Source organism: Carlito syrichta, unplaced genomic scaffold, assembly GCF_000164805.1.
Source record: "Carlito syrichta isolate Samal-C Ts95f unplaced genomic scaffold, Tarsius_syrichta-2.0.1 Scaffold306754, whole genome shotgun sequence".
Lineage (NCBI taxonomy): Eukaryota > Metazoa > Chordata > Mammalia > Primates > Tarsiidae > Carlito > Carlito syrichta.
Window position 1 is genome coordinate 309231 of NW_007250850.1, and position 22031 is coordinate 331261.

General features: G+C 39.9%; 1 protein-coding gene across 2 annotated transcripts in view; it reads left to right on the top strand.

Moving 5' to 3' along the window:
* Positions 1-22031, top strand: part of TTK (TTK protein kinase) — a 42647-nt gene that overhangs the window by 15154 nt on the left and 5462 nt on the right. The window contains exons 9-17 of one of the 2 annotated variants that reach the window (XM_021715157.1): positions 1014-1134; positions 4361-4509; positions 8678-8814; positions 10793-10919; positions 12930-13022; positions 17756-17913; positions 18045-18196; positions 19460-19584; positions 21552-21632. In XM_021715157.1, coding sequence (XP_021570832.1) covers positions 1014-1134; positions 4361-4509; positions 8678-8814; positions 10793-10919; positions 12930-13022; positions 17756-17913; positions 18045-18196; positions 19460-19584; positions 21552-21632 — 1143 coding nt within the window. The remainder of the gene's footprint in view (positions 1-1013; positions 1135-4360; positions 4510-8677; positions 8815-10792; positions 10920-12929; positions 13023-17755; positions 17914-18044; positions 18197-19459; positions 19585-21551; positions 21633-22031) is intronic. The other variant, XM_008063336.2, reaches the window with a different exon arrangement.

Genomic DNA, 22031 nt, shown 5'->3' on the forward strand with positions numbered 1-22031 from the left:
GAGCAAAGAGCAGCAGTCTCTCGGGAAAGCCGTGAAGGAACACCTCTGTCCACATTCTGTGGACTTCAGGGAGAGGAAGTGGTTTTAGTTCCTGGTGCGCTGTGATTTAGTGGTTGTACTATTCTTACTGTCATTGAGCTAAAACCCTGCCATCAAGATATAGTTCTTCTCGGTTTTATTTATTTGTTTATGTATGTATGTATGACAGGGTCTTACTCTGTTGCCCAGGATGGACTGCCATGATCATGGCTCAGGCAATCCTCTTGTCTCAGCTTTCCAGGTAGTTGGCGCTCCAAATGCAGGCCGCCATGCCCAGCTAATTTTTAAATTTTTTGTAGAGATGAGAAGTCACTATGTTGACCAGACTGGTCTCCAACTCCTGAGCTCAAGACACCCCCTCGCCTCAGCCTCCCAAAGTGCTGGGATTACAGGCGTGAGCACCCCACCTGGCCTCAATTTTATATTCTTTGTAATGCCTCTCTCTTTCATGATTTATGCTTTGCAATATTAATTTTTGCTAGACATGGCTATCCTAGAGAGCAGGGCATAATTGTGTCAAAAGTTTACTCTGGATTTAGAGTAACTATTGTCTTAGAGTTATACAGATATTAATATTGACTGATCTGTTAATTTTGGTGAAAAAATAACAATCAGTAACAAAATGGTAACTTGTACTAATTTTGTTACTTAAATTTTTTCTCTTGTCTTGAGACATTCTACATAGGGTTTAAATCCTATAATGCTTTCTTTTTTTAAGTGAAATGTATTTTTGCAGTTTATTAATATGTCCATTGACAAATTGGGAAGGGTTATGACCCTTCCCATTGTTCTAATCAATAATCCAGGCAGTTAATCTTTGCTGGGACTGTGAGTGTACATGTGGTTAGAATAGAATATTTTGTTAGCAATCTCCTTATACATGTGAAACTTTAATATATTGAGCAATGAGATAAACTTGTACTACTACTATTCATTGGACCTTGTTTATTTGACTTCTCTTTTTTTTCATGTAGTCTGTTCAAAATATTCATTCCAAAGAAACTCTGGTGTCAGATGAAAAGAGTTCTGAACTTACTACTGATTCAATAACACTGAAGAATAAAATAGAACCAAGTCTTCTAACTAGATTAGAAGGTAAGAGTGACAAAATAAGTAGACTTTTCTCTAATTAAGAAAACCACCTTATGACTTGAGAAAGCAGACTGGCCACCTAAGAACTGCAATGCTAGTCTGTGTCTAAGTTCCTTTCTCTTGTATTTCAGTTCGCTTCTATAGGATGTATGAAAAGTGTTGAATCCTGGAGCAAAGAAAGTTTATTTGCCTATAAGGTAAAGGAAGAGTGGAGGGAAAATACAATGGAATGGATTTATTTTTCTCAGTTGGCTCGACAGATGTTTTCTGGAAACAAAGGAGAGAACACTTCCAGTCTTAAAAGTCAGGAAGGTGCGAGAAGATAGTAAAATCTGTTCACAGATTCCTCTGGTACCTTCTCTGGGCTAAAAAATAAGTGCTGTCTCCAGTAAGGAAGGATTTATGGCCTGCCATTAGGCAAGATATTTCCATACTTTTTAGATGTATCTATCATCTTACCGTTCACATTTAGATTTATGTTTTCTCCCTGAGTTTATTATGTATATATGTATAGGATCAACTATCAAGATTCATTTTCCTTCCCCATGTTGATATCCAGTTGACCTGGCATCATTTATTGAAAAGTTCCTTGGGCAGCCCCTTCAGGTCCCCTCCTGCTCTGGGAGCTATTCTGTTCTCTCAATAAATCCTGCTTTTTAAAAAAGAAAAAAAAAAAGAAAATATCCTCTTCCTTCACTGAATTGTTGTAAGAATAATTGTGATTCCGTGTATGGCGTCTGATTTTGGATTCTTCTCTGTACCATAGTACCAAAAATAGTACCATTTTTGTCTGTGCTAATAACTGCCTTCGTAACTGCAGGAAGTTGCGTTATCTGTCAATGTCAGTTTTTCAGTTTTGTTCTTCAAGACTATTTTGACCATTCCAACCTTTTGGATTTTCATATGAATACTAGTGTTACCAGGATTTTGTGGCCGTTAACCAGTGTTCTGTGTTAGGTTCTTGACTTCACAGCATAAAAGATTTTCTGAGCTTGTCAAAAGTAGTGAGGCAGTTAGTAAGTTTATTAAAAGTGGAAGCAACAAATAGTATACACTTCAGGGTGAAGTGCAGGTGAACACAAGGAAGTGTCATGCTGGGGGTCTTGGGCTTAAGTGTTTTGAGAGCTATGATAACGAAGGAGTAGGATATTCTGGGTATTAAAGGGTATTTCTAAGAAACGGATGGACAATTCTTGGAATTAGAGTGCCACCCAATTTATTGCTATAAGTGGGCAGGGTTGGAACTGTCATGGGGCTAGAGGGTGTGTCGCTTAGGATGCCGATGAGCACATCATGAAGGCAAAAGTAGGTCATGGTTATCTTAGGTTAACCTTGGCGATTGATGCGCGTACTCCAGGTGGTCTCCAAGCTAGTTCCTGCCCTGGGAGTTAGCTCCCAACCACAACGTCCTGAGTAGGCTGCAGCAGGCATGTTGGGTGAGAGCTTTTCTAACTGTTTTTTTGAACTTTCTAGCAGTCTTGAAGTTGGAGGAGATTTGCAAGTTTTCACTGGTTTCCACATTTTCATATAGCCCTGATAATTTCCCTACTCTAACCTATGGACTCTATTACTAGAATCTATTTTTTGAGTCGTCATTTTTTAAAAATGGGATTTTGATTGAGAGCTCATTGAACCTATAAAGAAATTTGGGACAAGCTGTCATGTTTACAATTAAGTTTTGTAGACTGCTAATCTGTCATATCCTTTCATTTATTTAAAGTATTCAGATTATTTTCTGTTTAGAGATTTTAAATATCTATTGTTAGATTTGTTCCTGGATAGCTGATATCTTTTTCGGATGCTATGATAATGAGTAGTATCTTTTTAAAAAAGTTTTATCTTTTACTAATGTGTTAGCGTATAAAAATACAGTTGAGTTTTACTTATTGATACAGTGACAGGACCAAATTCAATGATTAATTCTATGGAATCATTGGGTTTTTATAGGTACCTAATCATGTTACTTGAAAATAGTATAGCTTTTTTCTTTCTAATCTTTTTACCTCTTATTTCTTTTCTTTGCCTTAGTGTAATTGCTAAAACCTTCAGTATAATGACGAATAGAAGGGGATGGTAGATGCCATTCTCGTCTCATTCCTTATTTTAAGGGAAAGCGTTCAGTATTTTCCCCTTAATACGATGATTGCTGTAGTTTAGTGACTACCCTTCATCAAGTCCAGTGAGTTCTGTTTTATATCTAGTATGCTAATAATAGTCTTGCCGTGACTGGGTATTGAATTTTCCCCAATTTTTTTTTTTTTTTGAGTTGGAGTCTCACTCTGTCGCCCAGACTGGAGTGCAGTGGCCGCTCCCGGCCACCGCAGCCTCAACCTGCTGGGCTCCGGCGATTCTTCCACCTCAGCCTTCCAAGTAGCTGGAACTACAGGCGCGCGCTACCATGCCCAGCTAATTTTTTGATTTATTGTAGAGATGAGGTCTCACCTGCCCAGGCGGGTCTCAAACCCATGGGCTCAGGCAATCCACTCACCTCAACTCCCAAAGGTGTGAGATTACAGGCTGAGCCACTGAGCCTGGCTCCAAATGTTTTTTATGCCTCTATTTAGTTGATTATGTATTTTCCCTCTCTGTTCTGCACCTGTGGCAAATTACATTGATTTTCAAATATTAAGCAAACTTTGCATTTAGAAATAAACCCAATTTGGATATAATTTGTTATCTTTTTTGTATAGCAACAGCTTATATTTTTTAAGGTTGTTGCACCTATTATCAAGAAAGGAATTTTGATCCTCACAGAATAAATAAGTTGTTGAGGCACTTTTGTTTGTAGACCCTTGAGAGAGTAAATTACAAGCTAACATACGATAAAGAATTTATGTTACACTAGAGGTCTGTGAAAAGTGGTAAATTAATTTCTCTTTATTCATAAAACTTTATAACATCCATATGTTTTAAAATTTTTGCTTATTGCTTTATTTGCCTACTGGTAAAGAGAAGAAGCCAGTGGGCCTTAAAGCTGAAATGGTCTTGGACAAAGCTCTGAGTAAGGATTTAGGGAGGTGACTCAGTTGCAACTTTGTGAAATTGACTTTCCAAAAGCAAATTGGAAGTAGCTGGCTTACAGCTTTTAGTGATCTGTCTTTCCTTGTGTTTTGTTTTGTTTTTAAGAGCAAAATATTAGCATATTTTGTATGTGTTCTGTAGTTTAAGGTTAGTTCTCTTATTCTCAAATATTTTTGCTTTTTAATGATGACAACAAATACAATTTCAGAAGCGAAAGTGCACCAAGAACCAAAGGTTCCAGAGAGTCACCAGAAACAGTGGCAATCCAAAAGGACGTCGGAATGCGTGAGCCAGAATCCAGTTGCGTCCTCAAATCCGTGGCAGATTCCAGAGCTAACTCCAAAGGTTGATACAGAGGTGACTTTCTTTTCCACGAAAGCTCAATGTTGCTGTTTGCTCATATGCATTTCTGAAGTCTGGTGGTCATATTCAGTGTTTTCTTTTATTAAATTGTACACTATATTTAGTAGAATACTTTATTTAAAGTGTTTTTTTAGTCATGTGCCAAATGATGATTAGTGGCAGTCACAGGCTCAGTCAGCGTTTCTGGATTGCTGGTAGATTGGTGCAGTGACTGGCTCTCAGCTTGATTGTGTAAATAAAAGTTCATTGGAACACATGTATTTATTATGTGTGGCTGCTTTTGCACAAGAAGAGCAGAGTTGAGTAGTTGCATTGGAGACCATCTGGCCTGCAAAAGTTAAAATGTGTACTATCGGGTCCTTAGCAGAAAACTGTGTGCTGATCCCTGGGCTAGTACAATGCCACCCCGAACACTTAACAATTTCCCATGGTCTTACACATTGATAAAAATAGAAAAATATAGGTTAGACAATGTATGTGAATTTGTAACATGTTGAATGACTGTGCCCGGTGGTCTTTGCAGAAGGAATGACCTGGTGGACTGCTGGAGAGCCATACCTACAAATAATGGTCATTTTCCTCACCCTCGCCATTTCTTTTCAGTGACTTATAGTAAAGGCAGTAAAAGTCTTATGTTTTAAATCAGTGGTTCTTGAACATTTTGGAACCCCTTATGCTCTTAATTATCAAGGTCACTAAAGAGCTTTGGTTTATGTGGGTTATAGTTCTCTTTATACTTTAAAAATATTTATTAAAAATGACTATGATAAACCCATTATATTTTAATATAAATAGACTGTTTTGAAAAGTATTTTTTGAAGCAAAATAACTATAGCGAGGTTAGTGTCATTGTTTTATAGTTTTGGCAAATTTCTTCAATGATTGGCTTAACAGAAGACTAGATTCATGTATCTGCTTTTGTATTCAATCCATTTCATTATCACATATCATATAATCTTTGGAAAACTCCAATACATGCTCACAAGGAAATAAAAGGGAGAAAGGAAAGTACTGTCTTAGTATTATTATGGAAATAACTTTAACTTCTCATACCCCTAGAGGGGTCATGGGCACGCCCCGTTTCCAGATTCCTGGACAACTGATCTAAGTAATAAACATAGGTGACAAATGTTAGAAGATAAGGATCATGACAGGTTGAATCAGGGATCATAGTAAACAAGCTTGTAAGTTAACAGGATGGCAAGAAAACTCAGAACGACTTATGGATCATTAAGGACATGCACATCAAAACCATAATTAGATAGCATTCATACCCACTAGGAAAACCATAATTAAAAAAGAGACAGTAGCCCTGCTGGTGGGAATATAAAATGGTACAGCCACTTTGAAACAGTCTGGCAGTTCCTCACAAAATTAAGCATCGAGTTGCTATCCTATGAGCCAGCAGTTCTGCTCCTGGGCTTGTAGTCAAGAGAACTGAAAACATGTATCAACACAAATATTTTTATATGAATATTCATAGCAGCATCTTCATACTTGCCAACAGTGGAAATAGCAAAATAGCTGTCACCTGATGAAGGGATAGACAAAATGTGGTACATCCATGCAGTGGAGTGTTATTCACCAATAAATAGTGAAATACTAGTACATGCTACAACGTTGATGAGCATTCAAGACATGCTAAGTGAAGGAAGCACATCACGAAAGACCTTTATTATGTGAGCCCATTTAAATAAAATGGTCTTAATCGGTGGATCCCTTAGAGATGGAAAGTGGATTGCTGGTTGCTAGGGACCAAGAGCAGTGGAGAATGGGAAGTGATCGCTAAGGCAGAGGGGCTTTTTTAGGCAAGGAAAACATTCTGAAATTCGCTAGTGGTAATGGTTGCACAACTGTGAATATGCTAACAATCATTGGCTAGTACACTTAGAAAAAAAAAGAAGCTAGGCAGTTTCTTGTAGCAACTGCCTGTCCAGCAGCCCTTTTCAAAAGGAGCTTATATCATATCACACCTCATCGCTATGAAGGCCCCCTTGCTATGTCCAGACCCCTTCTCTTTCTCGCAGAAGGCCTGCTCTCTTGAGGCTTCTGTCGTGCTGTCGTCACTAAATGCCCTGCGGACTCCCGAGGGTTTCTTGAAGAGAGAGGCCCCGGACAACCCAGACCCCTGCAGTCGTCATCGCTTTTGTTGACTTCCGCTCCCCTGTGTCTCCTAGCCCTGCAGCTGGCCTACATTCAGTAACTTCTTCCTCTCGCGCACCCATTTCCTTAATTTCACTTGAGCCCCCCACTCCTGAATCCTCGATTCTGCCTTCCAGAGTCTCCAGTGGAAACATCCTACTCTATGGCCACAGGCTTCTCCGTTTTCCTTGTGCAATAATCTTATCACAGCAGTTTTTCAATGACATCTTTATCACTCCTACATGTAGATGGATATACACACACCTGAGAAAAGCTTAGAGGAAAAATGTATCAAGGAAAAGGGCCACCCATCTTCAAAACTTAAAAGGACTGAAATGAAGATGTAGAATAGATGTATCCATTGTGGTCCTCGAGAGCATAATAAGGACCAGTGTGTAGAAATGATGACAGAAACCAGCTGACTCTAAATATCTGCAAATACTTTCTAATAACTAAAGCTATCCCCAAATTAAGTGAGTCTCTAGACAGTAGTGAGCAACCAGTTCCCAAATGTGTTTAAGAAATATGAGGTGCTCTTTTTGGCTGAGATGCTGTGCTTTAGGACTTAGCAAACTATCCATAAAGGGTTAGTGGGCTTAGCAGGCCAAAAGGTCTCTGTTGCAACTTTTCAACTCTTCCATTACAGCATGAAAACAAAAGCCACAGATGATATGGAAACGAATTGGCATCGCCATGATCCATTAAAAATTTGTTCACAAAAAATAGGTGGCAGGCCAGATTCAGCTTGTAGGCGGAAATTTGCTGATCCCTGCTATCAAGGACGTTTGTTTATTCTTGTTTGGGATGTGTACAAAATGAATTCTATAGATTGTGGTTTCTACAGAGGGAGAACACAAGATAGGCATATGCCACTCCAAATTTTGCTAAGTAATTATTAGTATTTGACAACATTTGGAAGGAGAGGAATAGAGTTTTATTAGCTAAAGGCTAATTTCAGAAGCATAGAGTACTTTATTAGATTATAAAAGTTTAGTGCTTGTTACAATAGCTCTGATGGAGGAGGATGTTTGATTCTCTTTTTGTTTTGGGGGGGTTTTTTAATTGTAGAAATGAGGTCTCGCCAAGTTGCCCAGGCTGGTCTTGAATCCTTGGGCTCAGGCAGTCCTCTCACCTCGGCCTCCCAAAGTTCTGGGATTATAAGCATGAGCCACTGTACCTGGCCTAGATTCTGTTTTTTTAAACAATTTTTTGCCTTCTTGTAATCAGCTTGGACAAAATGCACTAGGCTTAAGAGTTTGGAGTGAAAGAACTATACTAAAAAGTTATTGGAAGTCTGAAGTGCATATGAGGGGAGACCCAAAAAACACCCTAAATATTTTTGGAGGATGGGCCCCTTGTAGTACATACTTCCTCTGATAGATGGGTGTTCGAGGAACCCACCAGCATCAGTGTACCAGCTAGCATTGTTATGAGAAGACCATGTTTGGCTTCGGTTAATTTTTTACAGCGATTCTTTCAACACGTTTGCCCATTTCACGGTGGTGATTTCCGAGTGCCCCTGCTCGCTCCATGCTGAGCGTTCAGTAGTTTTTGACTCAAAACAGTATGGCCTCTGTACCCCCACCCTCCCTATTCACCTGACCTCACCCTGAATGACTTTTTGTTTGTTTCTGCGGTGAAAATGCTCTTTAAAGGGAAACGTTTCGCCAACATGGAAGAGGTGAAACAAAAAATAGCAGAAGCACTAAAAGGCATCAAAATTGACAAGTTCAGAAACCGTTTTGAGCCGTGGAAAAAGTGTCTCGATAGGTGTGTTGCATCCAGCAGAGAGTACTTTGAAGGTGACTGGAGTTTAAACATGTAAGGATAAGCCCACAATTTTTTGTAAATAAATTCTATGGTCTTTTTGGGGTCCCCCCTTATATGCTTTTCTGTTTTAATATATTTTTGTATTTCACATTTTATTATTTTCTTTTAAAAGTTGTAATGTTTGTAAAGCTATTAAGCAGTTAACTGATGGACAAAGTCTAAACCATGGTGTTTTTAAATTTTGTTTTAGCAGAAACATACCATTTTTGAGCAACCTGTCCTTCCAGTTTCAAAACAGTCACCACCAGTATCAGCACCGAAGTGGTTTGATCCAAAATCTATTTGTAAGACACCGAGCAGCAATACCTTAGATGATTACATGAGCTGGTAATTACTTTTGGCCCTAGCTTGGGAAACAGGGTGGTAGGATAGAATTAACGTGGGATTCTAGGTCAGATTGATCTGGGATTGATTCCTGCTCTGTGATTTAAAGACTTTCCAAGTCCTATTATTTTTCTCAGCATCAGGTTTTTGTTTTGTTTTGTTTAAGTAGGAGTCTTAATCTGGTGCCCTGACTGGCATGAAGCGATATGGCCATTGCTCGCTGCAGCCTTGACTTCCTGGGCTCAGGCGATCCTCCCACCTTAGCCTTCTGGGTAGCTGGGACTATAGGCACATGCCACCACACCCAGCTCATTTTTTTAGTTTTTGTAGAGATGAGATCTCACTATGTTGCCCAGGCTGGTCTCAAACTCCTGGGCTCAAGCAGTCCTCTTGCCTTGGTCTCTCAAAGTGCTGGAATTACGGGCATAAGCCACTGTGCCTAGCCTAATAATGTATATTCTTAAGGATTGTTATGAATGTAGTCTCTGTCATATTATAATCTGTACCTACAATCTATAAATACTCTAAAGATACAAGACTTTTTGATAATCATGGAAACTAGTGGCATATATATATATATATATATATATACATATATATATATACATATATATATATATATTTTTTTATTTTTTTTTTTTTTAGTTGGAGCCTCACTCTGTCACCTAAGCTAGAGTGCAGTGGCACGCTCACTGCCACCCCAGCCTTGGCCTGTTGGGCTCAGGTGATCTTTCCACCTCAGCCTTCCAAGTAGCCAGAACCACAGGCACGCGCTACCACGCCCAGCTAATTTTTTGATTTATGGTAGAGACGCAGTCTTGCCAAGTTGCCCGAGCTGGTCTTAAACCCCTGGGCTCGGGCAATCCTCTCGCCTTGGCCTTCAAAAGTGCTGGAATTACAGGCTTAAGCCACCGCATCTGGCTAGAAGCTATATTTTTAATGCCTTGGGGATAGCTTAAGTCCAGGTGCCTCTCGCTTTTCATTTTCATAATGTCATCTTTTGTCTTAGAAACTGGCCTTAGAGGTTTTATAACCAGCCTCTTGCCTATTTAATATGACTTTGCTCTATATTGTCTCATCTTATTTTATGTAGAATATTTTAAAGAATGATTGCTAACTAAAATAGTGCTATAGGTATTTCTTGTGACATTAGATTGTTAGTATTTGTAGGGCTCCTTTGGGCCAAACACTGTTCTAGGTATCAGTGATACATCAGCAGGCAAGACAACAAAGTACAAGTGTATACTGAACAGATTTAAGCTCAAAGGCCCAACTCCTCTAACATAATAGGCTTCCAGATATTTCTAGCAGGCCATTTTAGAACCTTATTATTAAAAAACACTCATAGGCTGGGTTCGGTGGCTTAGTCTGCAATCCCAGCTGAGGCAAGTAGATTGCCTTAGCTCGCGGGTTCAAGACCAGCTCGGACAACTTGGCAAGACCTCATCTCTACAGTAAATTTTAAAAATTAGTCAGGCGTGGTAGCGTGCACCTGTAGTTCTGGCTACTTGGAAGGCTGAGGCAGAAGGATGGCCAGAACCCAGCAGGTTGGCGCAAGGGTGGCCGTGAGTATGCCCCTGCACTCCAGCCTGGGCGATGGAGTGAGACTCCAACTCTAAATAAATAAATAAATAAATAAATCAAAACACTCATAAAAATTTGTGGTCAGTCATAAGCTGACCTTTGTAAAATTCTTATAAAATAGCCCTAAGCCCACATTTTAAATGCCATCTTATCTTACTAACAAAGATTTCTTGTGTGGATACCAAGAATGACTTTCAGAAAGAATTCCCCAAATAAAATATCTGGTGGTGGTGCATCTGGAATAAATAACTATCAACCAGATTATGGAAATTAACTTGGGTCGTGTTTGACGTAGCACCTTTAAGTTTGTTTCAACATTTTAGAACACATGGAAACTGAATATGAGTCCTGTTCTCCCCATGTTAGTGTTTTCCATTCAAAGCCAAATCTCTCCCAGCTTTAGAACTCCAGTGGTAAAGAACGACTTTCCGCCTGCTGGCCAGCTGTCCACACCTTTCGGCCACCTTGCCTGCCTCCCGCAGCCACAGCAACAGACCCCGGCGACGCCACTTCAGAGCTTACAGGTTCGGCGAGCTTTGTGTTTGGTGGCAGAAGTGACGCTACGATCGGTCGCGTGGATTTCGTGTTTCTAGTGTCTAGCTGTCAGGAAAGGCCTTAAAATCTCAGCCCCTCGTGTTCCCTGGGCCGACTCTGCTGACATCTGATAAGGGCGTGCCTCGTGATTTTCGGGGTTATTGGTGCTCTCGTAGGCTAAAGGGTCCAGCCTGAGTAGCCGAATAAAACTTCTCTTGTGATCAAAGTCACTTCTGACCGTATTTCACTGTTTGAGACAGTTCAGAGTGAGCAGCTTCATTTTGTTGAATAGCACACAGTTCATTTGGAGAAGTAAATTTCCAATAACACCAGAATAGTAGCAAGAGGAAGCACTACTAGAATGTGTTATGCAAAATCTTTTCTCTGGTGAGGTGACTGCATTGCTCTCCAAAGGAAAAATTCATTTCCAAAAACTGAGAGGCAGCAGAGTACTGGTAGGAAGTATGGGCCTTGGAGACAGACTGCCTGGGCATGGATTTTGGCCTCACGACTTTCCAGGTGTGTGATCTTTTGCATGTTACCCAAACTCGTGCCCATTTCATCATCTATACAATTAATAAAGCTGCCTACCTCATAGGATGGTTGTGGAGATTAAATTAGTTAATACTTGTGTAATTCTTAGAACAGAGCACAGCACTTGGTAAATAATAAATGTTAACAGTAATTGTTACTTAAATAAAACAAAAGAAAGAAAAAAACCATGAGTAATCAACTAAAAATCAGTTGTTAGCTGGGCATGTTGACTCACGCCCATAATCCCAGCACTTTGGGAGGCCAAGGCGGGAGGTTTCCTTGAGCCTAGGAGTTCAAGACCAGCCTCGGCAACACAGCAAGACTTTGTCTCGACAAAAAGTAGAAAAGAAAAACCAGCCAGATGTGGTGGTTCATGCCTGTAGTCCCAGCTACTCAGGTGACTGAGGTGTGAGGATTGCTTGAGCCCAGGAGGTCAGAGCTGCAGTGAGCCATGATTGCGCCACTGCACTCCAGCCAAGGAAAAAAAAGAATTATTTTATTCTAGAAACTGTCAGCAGCTAGGAGAAAAAGACATTGGACTGCTTTCTTCCCTCCAAAATAGTCACAGTTTAAGCACAAAGGAAGAACAGAGAAGAAGTTTAAAAGGAAGGAGGGGGCCTTGATGAAATTACAGCAGGTATATATTTCAAAGCCTAATACTTGCTCACAGGAAGCGTATTTTATGACTGTCTCTCTCAGCCCTAGAGGTTAAAGAAGTTAGAATCCTTATCTTTTTATTTAAATAGGAGATTACGTGAGAGACATCCTGCCATTTAGAATCTAAAGCAGGACTTAGTTAAGTTGAGGTTTGTTCAGACCTTGCTTCAATTTGGTTAATCAGCTAATCAGCAGCCCTTTTTGTTTCAACTTCCTTATCAGCTCAGAATAAGTCCTCTCCGCACTCCAGCTGTTCACGTGTGTGGAGCGGCTGCTGGGGAAGATGCTGGCATTCAGAGAGATTCAGTGACTTGCTGAGCCTCACTCTGCACTCAGAGCGGAGGGTGTAGCAGAAATTGCGTCTGTCTGGTGGCCCAAGGGCTCTCAGCCCCTCAGTGCCTCGCTTCCTCTGTGATGTGATGCTGAATGAGAAAGAGCAGCATCGGTGTAATTGTGTGTGTGTGTGTGTGTACATATGTAAGTAAAGAAGCAGAAGGAAAAACAATAGGAAAAGGAGATGAAAAACGGTAGCTCACGAAGTTGTGTATTGGATGGTCAATGGATTTTTTCTCCTTACATTATCTATTTGTGTTAAGAAGTAAAAACCGGTTAAAGAGGAGACCTTGAAATTTCGTCTGTATATTTATCTTAAGGGTTTATCTGATTACAGTACATAGAACAAGCTTCCTCTTAAAAATACTGTCACATACCTAATTAAGACTTAAGATAATTTCAAAATTGGAAGCAGTTCACTGTGCCAAATACAAGCTAGTTTCTTAGGCCTTTATTTGTATGTTTTAATTATTTAGATTTCGGCATCCTTGTCAACAAATGAGTGCATTTCAGTTAAAGGAAGAATTTATTCCATATTAAAGCAGATAGGAAGTGGAGGTTCAAGTAAGGTAAGTGTCATAAATATTTAAGACATGAATAAAAATATTTTGAACTTCTATTTCTTGTCTTTTTACCTATGGAGTTTGTCTTCTCTTAATTTCTAGGGGTCATATTACCCTGGAGCCAAAAAAGCCACCTTGTCACCTGCCCTTCTTTCCTCTCCTTCCCACAGATGGCATGTTTCCTTAGACCGACCTCTTAGTCTCAGTCTCCTGCCCTTTTCTTCAGAGTCCTCTGCTTCCATAGTTCTTCTCTGATAATATTAACATTAACTCGGGATGGTGAATAACCACTATGTAGTATTACAAAAGAATCTTCTAAAACCTGAGTCAGAACATGATGTAATTTGCAGATATGGTCAGGATCATTCACTAAGCATTTTCTTTTTTTTTTCTGAGTTGGAGTCTCACTCTGTCACCCTGGAGTGCAGTGGCCGCTCCTGGCCACTGTAGCCTCGACTTGCTGGGCTCTGGTGATCCTTCCGCCTCAGCCTTCCGAGTAGGTGGAACTACCGGCGAGCGTTACCATGCCTGGCTAATTTTTGATTTATTGTGGAGATGAGGTCTCGCCAGGTTGCCCAGGAGGGTCTCAAACCCGCGGGCTCAGGCAGTTCACTCACCTCAGCCTCCCAAAGCACGGGATTACAGTCTGAGCCACCGATCCCAGCTCAGTAAGCAATTTCACAAATGGATTTTAAGTTTTTTATTTGAAAAACTGTTTAGTGACAAGTTTTTAGAACTGGGTTATTTTCTAACTTATCTGAGTTCTAAGTGTGTATGGCTCTCATTCTCTGTGGATAGAAGGCATTTTAAGCATTCTCTGCCATCCTTAATTCTCATTCTGTTCTTTTAAATCTTCCTCAGTCAGATTTTCACCTTCATCACTCACCAAGATCAACCGTCTTCAAGATCACAGTGACTTCCATATTTTTGCCAAATCTTTAATTCTCAGCTTTGATTGTGGGTTACTTAGCAGCATTTGGGACAGGTGATTTTTTTTTTCTTGTGGAAACCTTTTTTTTCCACTCGGCCCCTCTGTCTTCCTCCTCTCAAACTCGCCATTCCTGTCGTTTTCCTCCTGTCCCTGATCCCAGTGGAGCAATGCCCCGGGCTCAGTTCTTGGCCTCTTCTTTTTCTTCAACTCACTCTGTGTGCTGGTGTTCGTGTTCAGTCTCGTGGTTTCAATTTCCATGTGTATGCTAACAACGTGCAGACTTACGTTTCCATCTCAGACCTCCCCGTTGAATTTCAGCCTTGTGCATCCACCTTGACTGTTCAGCATCTCTTCTTGGGGTCTACGAGGCATTTGAAACAATACGTCCAAACACTGTCCTTCTCGGTTCAATAAACGACTTCATTCTTCCAACTATTAGACCAGGCTGGGTGTGGTGGCTGTTGCCTGTAATCCCAACACTTTGGGAGGCCAAGGCAGGAGGATTACTTGAGCCTAGGTGTTCGACACCAACTGAGAGACCAAAAAAATAATGACTCTTAGTCTCAAACACACACCTAGCCAGTCAGCAAATCGTGTGGGTTCTACATCACAGTATCTCTAGAATCTGTTTCTCATCATCTCATCACTTTGGTCGAAGCAACTGTCATATTTTCACCTGGATTCTTACACTAGCCTCCTAATAAGTCTCGTTGACTCAGTCCTTGCTCTCCTGGTCTGTTGTTTTAAATTGTATATTGACAAATTATAGTTGTACATTTTTATGGAGTACAAAGTGGTGTTAGGATTTCTGAATCCAATGTAGAATGATTAAATTAAGCTGATGAACATACTATTCACCTCACATATCTAACAATTTTTGTGATGAGATCATTAAAAACTTACTCTTAGTGATGCTAAAATGTACAGTATTCAGTTATTTATTATATTCAGTTTGCTGTGCTATCAGGCAGAAAAAAAATCTAACTAATTCCTCCTGAGCATCCTTTGACTGCCATCCCTCTGCTCCCCGCAACCCCAGCCTCTAGTAACTACCATTCTGCTCTCTGCTTTTATGACTTAATTGTTTGAGCTCTCACATCTGAGTGACAACGTGAGGTGGTGTTTGCTTTTCTGCGCTTAGCTTAGCTCGTTTCTCATTTTCCCAGCCATTTTGACAGCCAGTCTGTTTTCCTGCTAGTATCCTCCCGGCTCTGTGCGAGTGTCTTCTCAGTTAGGCCTTCCATGCCCACACGCCAAAGCTGCCACTCCTGCTCCAGGTAGCGGTGCACCCCGTTCTCTCCTCCTGCTTTGTGCTTCTCTGTAGCTGGCCTTGTAACATGCTCCCTGCTTTACTTATTTGGTTTGTTGGGTCCCCACACTTGAATGAGAGCTCCGTGAAGACAGAGATGTTTGTCTCCTAGGCTCAATGATCTAGAGCAGTACCTAGAGCAGACAGCAATCAAATTCAGCCGGGGGAGGGACTGAAGGAAATGTCCTCCCTCAGCTATTAGGCTATTATAAGTTGTTAAGGATGACATATGAAACAAACACTGGTGGACTCATTTCAGGTTTTATAGTAATTTTCAAACCCACTAACAATAACTAGACTTAAGACTGTCTTGTTAACTTATTGAACATAAGGTATTCATATTGCCATGTGCATCAAGTTCTCAATAAATACTAGTTTCTTTTTTTTTTTTTTAAATGTACTATCCCTGTATGGGAAGGTTTCTGTATACATTTCGTTATATCAGTCTATTTGTATTACCTACTTTAATTGCTTTAATGGAAATTCTTTGGTTAATATTTATCGCTTATTTGTTATTTGACTATATTTTAATAGTATCAAGGTACTGAAACTAGATGGTGAAAGATATTTATTACTTAGTGGTATGTTTTCATAGGATGTTTTGCACATTTTTTCCCATGGAGTGTAATGAAGGTGTCAGCTTACTTAATTCAAAGGCCAAATGTTAAAACTTTGAGTGGCATATACTCTCTGAGCTCAATTAAATTATCACTTAATTTAATTATTATAATGGAGTTGAAAAAATTAACTTGCCTCAGAGAAAAAGAGGTAACATGCTTTATGAAACTAATAACATTTTTGAGCTGCCTATTCCAGACTTAGGCAGTGATACAACTTAACTTAATACAACTTTTACTGTATTAAGAGTATCTAGAATGTCGTGGGGTTAACAAAAATGGTCAAGACACTGTCCTGTCTAGTTTCACTTTCATGAACTTCCCATGAAACTGGCAGACCATATCTCTGACACTGTCTCTGTGAAATGGAAGTAGGGTCTGCCTAATCTGATGTGTGGTTATCACAAGGGCTTGGCCAGAACAGGGACAGTGGAGAGAAATGAACCTACATGCAAAAAGCTAATTTGAAAATTTTCGTGTGCTCAGAAATTTTGAGACCTATTGTATGAATAGCTTCACTAGAAGATAAAGCCAGCAGATTCAGGGTCGTGGGTGTCAGTGTGGCACCACATGACCACAGATGCCCTCAACTCAAGATTGCTTTATACTGCTGTTTTTGAATTCCTTTGATCTCTTTTGCTGTTTCCTGCTGCCTCTTGCCCTGTCACTGTCTTATCATCCATCTCCTCTAATTTACTGTGTGACTAAGGAAAACCAGTAAGACTTTGTTCGAGTTTTATACTTAAAGATTGAAAATCCCTAAACTGCTCCTGGTGGCCTCTCCTTATTAAGGCAGTTTCAGTACATCGACCTCACATACACGTGGGCTCTTTTCCTATCATTTCCTCATGTCTGCTCGGTAGTCAAGGTTAAATGAATCTTTGCATAAATGTGTCAGAGGGGGTAAACAAATATAATTTTTCTTGCATACACTAGTGTTTTGAGTTGGAATTCTTGAGTATGAGAAGCACCATCCCTTAGACACATTAGCAGTGTTTTCTATTTTTCAAAGTGTCATCTGCCTTATCAGTGTTACTTAGAAATCAATCATCTGTTGTAGCCAGACCAATTGGAGTTTAAGCTCAGAGATCCTGACAGCATACTTTATAAGAACATCTTACACCTGCTAATTTGACTTTGAAAATTGGACCTAATCTACTTTTCACTACTAAATATACTGATAGCTTATGATTAGCATATGTTTTTAAGTGTTGTCTATCACATGAATGAAATGATCAACCCCCGGCACAATGGAAAAAAAACACCATCTGTGAACTGGATTGACTCTATCACATAGACTTTAGTCATTCTTAACCTTTCTTTCTTTCTTCCTCCCTTCCTCCCTCCTTCCCTCCCTCCCTCCCTCCTTTCTTTCTTTCTTCTTTCCTTCCTTCCTTTTTGAGATGATACCTGGCTATTTTGCTTAGGCCAGACTTGAAATCCTAGGCCCAAGCAATCCTCTCTCATCAGCCTTCCAAGCAGCTGGGATTACAGGTGCACAGAACCATGCTGGGCTGATCCTTAACATTTTTGAGTGTCTTTTTCTTTGTGCCATCTTCCTGGTTAAGGCATCCAGCAGACTGTTGGGAATATATATGAAATTTAAACTACTTTTCCTATATTTGATATTGAAACTTTTTAGGTTTATTTATACTCATGAGTTATTGAACGCTGTTGTCATAGGTAGCTGGGAATGGATTGTTACCCTCCTTCTGTCAGGATTGTTTTTCTTCCTTCTATACTCAGAATAGACCCAGAAACTTACTTGTTCATGTCTGTATTTCCTTCAGAATTTTCTCAACCTAAAATTCTGTCTAATAAACTTAGAAGCATTGTGATAGTGTGTAAATAATGTATTCTAAACTTTCATTCTTCTATATAGGTATTCCAGGTGTTGAATGAAAAGAAACAGATATATGCTATAAAATATGTGAACTTAGAAGAAGCAGATAATCAAACTATTGATAGTTACCGGAACGAAATAGCTTATTTGAATAAACTACAACAACACAGTGATAAGATCATCCGACTTTATGATTAGTAAGAATTCCTTTTAAATTTAAAAAAAAAAATGTTCTTGCCATAATTCTTCAGACAGATTCTTAGTAAATCATAATATAACCTCACCATGTATTGTTTTGTTGCTTTTGTTTGTTGATTTTTAATTACAGTGAAATCACAGATCAGTACATCTACATGGTAATGGAGTGTGGAAATATTGATCTTAACAGTTGGCTTAAAAAGAAAAAATCCATCAATCCATGGGAACGCAAGAGTTACTGGAAAAATATGTTGGAGGCAGTTCACACAATACATCAACATGGTATTTTAAAATTTATATATGTAAAGTTAAACTATTTGTTAATCGTGTCATCTTTGAGGTACACCTGTAGTTTTAAGACTTTGGTTATTGGCATCTTTAACTAGCTGAATTAAATAATTGAAAGTTTATTTAAAAATGAAGGGAGAAAACTATTTCTTAAAGCACTTTTAACCCAAAGGATATTGGACATGAACTCAAGTTTCCACATCCATAATGCAAATATATTTTTCTCCATATGGATGTAGTCCATAATCCTTAAAACTTTGATTGCAGCAGGTCTGAGACTTGAGGATTTGGGTGTCCTACAACAGGAAATGCTTATGTCACGCATTCTCCTAATCATTTTGTGTTGTGTGCCCTATGTGACAGCTGGTCTTATTTTTTTGCTGGTGGACCTACCTTCTGGGTTGGTTTTTACTTGTCCTTGGTTCTTTTTAGGACGTTTCTCTGCCTTTACCCTAGTCTTTTTTCCTTTAAATAACTTAACCTAGCTAATTGTAATTTATCTCCTTCTCACATCCCTCTTTCTCTAAGTAAAAAAACCATTCCCCAGTGTTGAAGATCAGGGCTGCCGGGATGGAGGTGGCAGGATCGCCAGGGTCTTCCCATCTAGTAGTGCAATTTCCAGTGCTCTCTAGCTTGCAGTGAGTCCCAGCGGTCAGCAGGATAGATTTGGAAGCCAGACTTGTAGCTTCAACTCATGGCACTGTCACGTGACTTTGAAAGAGTTGCTTCCACCGATGGCCTAGGTTTCCTCACCTTAAAATGGGGGTGAACCGGGCTCGGTTGCTCAGCCTGTAATCCCGCGCCTTTGGGAGGCTGAGGTGAGTGGATTGCCTGAGCCCGCGGGTTCAAGACCTGCCTGGGCAACTTGGCGAGACCTCATCTCTACAATAAATCAAAAATTAACCAGACGTGGTAGCGCGTGCCTGTAGTTTCAGCTACTTGGAAGGCTGAGGCGGAAGGATCGCCGGGGCCCAGCAGGCAGAGTGAGACTCCAACTCAAAAAAAAAATAAAAAAATAAAATGGTGTTGAGAACAGTGGTACTTGCTCCAGCATGGTTGTGAGGATTAAGTGATTCGGGACTGCACAAGCAGCTGACTTAGAATAACGCTTGGCACATAAGTGCTGTGTGAGTGTTATAGAATATACTAAAAATTAAGATTTAATTGGGGGATCCAACGTGACCTGTAGATTGTGAAATTTTTAGTCTTTAGAATGTTATACATTGTCTAACATTATAATGGATTTTTATTTTGAAGGCATTGTTCACAGCGATCTGAAACCTGCTAACTTTCTGATTGTTGATGGAATGCTAAAGCTAATTGATTTTGGGATCGCAAACCAGATGCAACCAGATACAACAAGTATTGTTAAAGATTCTCAGGTAAGACTTTTTTTATCTTTTACTTCTTTTAGTTGGGGTCTCACCCTATCACCCAAGCTGGAGCTCACAGCTCACTGCAGCCCTGACTTCCTGGGCTCAGGCGATCCTCCTAAGTAGCCTGGAGTAGGCGCACACCAACACACCCAGCTAATTTTTTTATTTTTTTGTAGAGACGAGGTCTTGCTATGTTGCCCAGGCTGGTCTCGAACTCCTAGGTTCAAGCAATCCTCTCACCGTGGCCTCCCAAAGTGCTGGAATTGCAGGCCTGAGCCACCAGGCCCAGCATCAGGTAAAGCTTTAAAGAATGGTTGATTACCTCATAATACAGTTCAATTCTTTTTCACCTGTGGAGTATTATTTTGCTAAACTTTTTTAACCTACCTCATTCTTCGAAAGATTTGAAGTAGTTTTGTGAGAATAGATATTATGACTTAAAAAATCTAGGCCAAGCCTGGTGGCTCACACCTGTAATCCCAGTTGTTTGGGAGGCTGAGACAGGAGAATCACTGGAGTCCAGGAGTTGGAGACCAGCTTGGGCAACATTGTGAAATCTCATCTCTATAAAAATTTAAAAATTAGTTGGGCATGGTGGCACATTCCTGTAGTCCTAGCTACTCAGAAGGCTGAGGCAGGAAGATTCCTTGAACCCAGAAGTTCTAGGCTGCAGTGAGCTGTGATTGCACCACTATACTCCAGCCTGGACAACAGAGTGAGACCCTGTCTATAAATAAATAAACAAATAAATAATTTGAAAAAAAATCAAAGCCATTATTAATGTAATTTCGAATAGGAAGTCAAGATCAGACAGAAATGTATCCAGGAATTTTGGGTGATTTTTAATACCTACCTTGGAAATCATCTTGGTCATGGTCTAAAATTGGCCTGAAAATTTGGCCCAGTTTCCTAGTAGTAAGCAAAGAAGGAAGTGCAGTTGTATGTTTTTCATTGTCCATGAGGTAAGATTTTCCCTACGCTTCCAGAGAAGCAAACCTTTTCATATCACTTAAATTGGGGAAAAGTTTCTTAAGTAAGCCTTCATAATGGAAAATATTCATATTGTAATAATATTATACTCAGCAGCATTTTTGTAATAGGATATGCAATAACAAGCTTTATGGCATTATCCCATGAAAACCAAAGCAGAGGCACCAAAGGATTTCTAAAAGATAAACTTGCTTGGAGCCAAGACGATATGTTCCACATGTACAGATTTCTGATGCAAATCTGCCTTAATCTTAGGAGTAAAGCTAGGATTTATTGGGAGAAATAGACAGTTTGGCTTGACAGTCATTTCTGTCGGTGTCAAAAGTGGCTGAACAATGAATTGTAAACCAGCTTGACCATGCTCCTATGGCAAGGCCTCAAAGTCCAGATGTTCGGTGTTGAAAGCAGACTGCTTATTTTTTAATAAAACGAGTACATTGTAGGGCAGGCATCACCTATTGTAGAAATGCATATGATTTAGATGCCCCTTCCAACTCAGCTTGGACACGAGGGCCAAGGAGTACAAGGAGGCAAAACCAAAAGACTTTTCTTTTATGAATTGGTCAGTTGGTTTATTTTTTTTAAAAAAAAGTTTATTGCAGCACAGAAATGAATAATAAATCAAGTCCCTCAAAGTCTGTGGCCGTTAATAGAATTTTAGCCTAGGTAGTTTTTAGGGCAGACATTACTGATTGCCCACTATAGTCATAGAAAAAGCACAACATTCTGAAAGGAGTCAGTCTTCTGATGACGAACCCAATTCATTTTGCTGGAGTTTTGAGAAAAATTGAGATGTGAGTGTGTGGTTATGTATTCACACACACACATATATGAACAAACTTGTTGGCAGCTATTTTAATTTTTCAAGTGTTTCGTTGAAGTCTGTAATTGTTCAAGTTTCTAAGAGTCTGGCATTCATGTTTTTTTAAAATCTCAAGCAGGATTATTGTTGTTGATTTGCGTTTCCTCTGATTTGTTAATAGGTTGGCACGGTGAATTATATGCCACCAGAAGCAATCAAAGATATGTCTTCCTCAAGGGAAAACGGGAAATCGAAGTCAAAGGTACCGTAACGATTCTTGGGATTCCACTTCCCTGTCATCAGTAGACAATGCACTGTTTTCTGAGTAAACTGACCAGATCGCTGAAGTTTCTTCTTCAGGTTCTGAAATTTTTTAGGCCCTACAGAGACACTGTCATCTTCTTTTTGTTTTTGATGCTTACGTGCTTTTTTCCACCATTTATTCGTTTGTGAGTTCCGTGTTTCCAGGTGTAACTGGAGAACGGCCTTTGGTCCTGGCCTGCCGCTGGCTGCCTCTGCACCTTGTTCCACCACCTCAGGGAGCTTTGTGTTCGCCTCCTTAGTCTCCTATAGATACTTCGTTTCGTTTCGTTTCATAGATGCGGGGCACAAGGCAGGGTCAGGTAGGCCAGCAGGCTCCAGGCGGGCGAAGCTTGGGCCA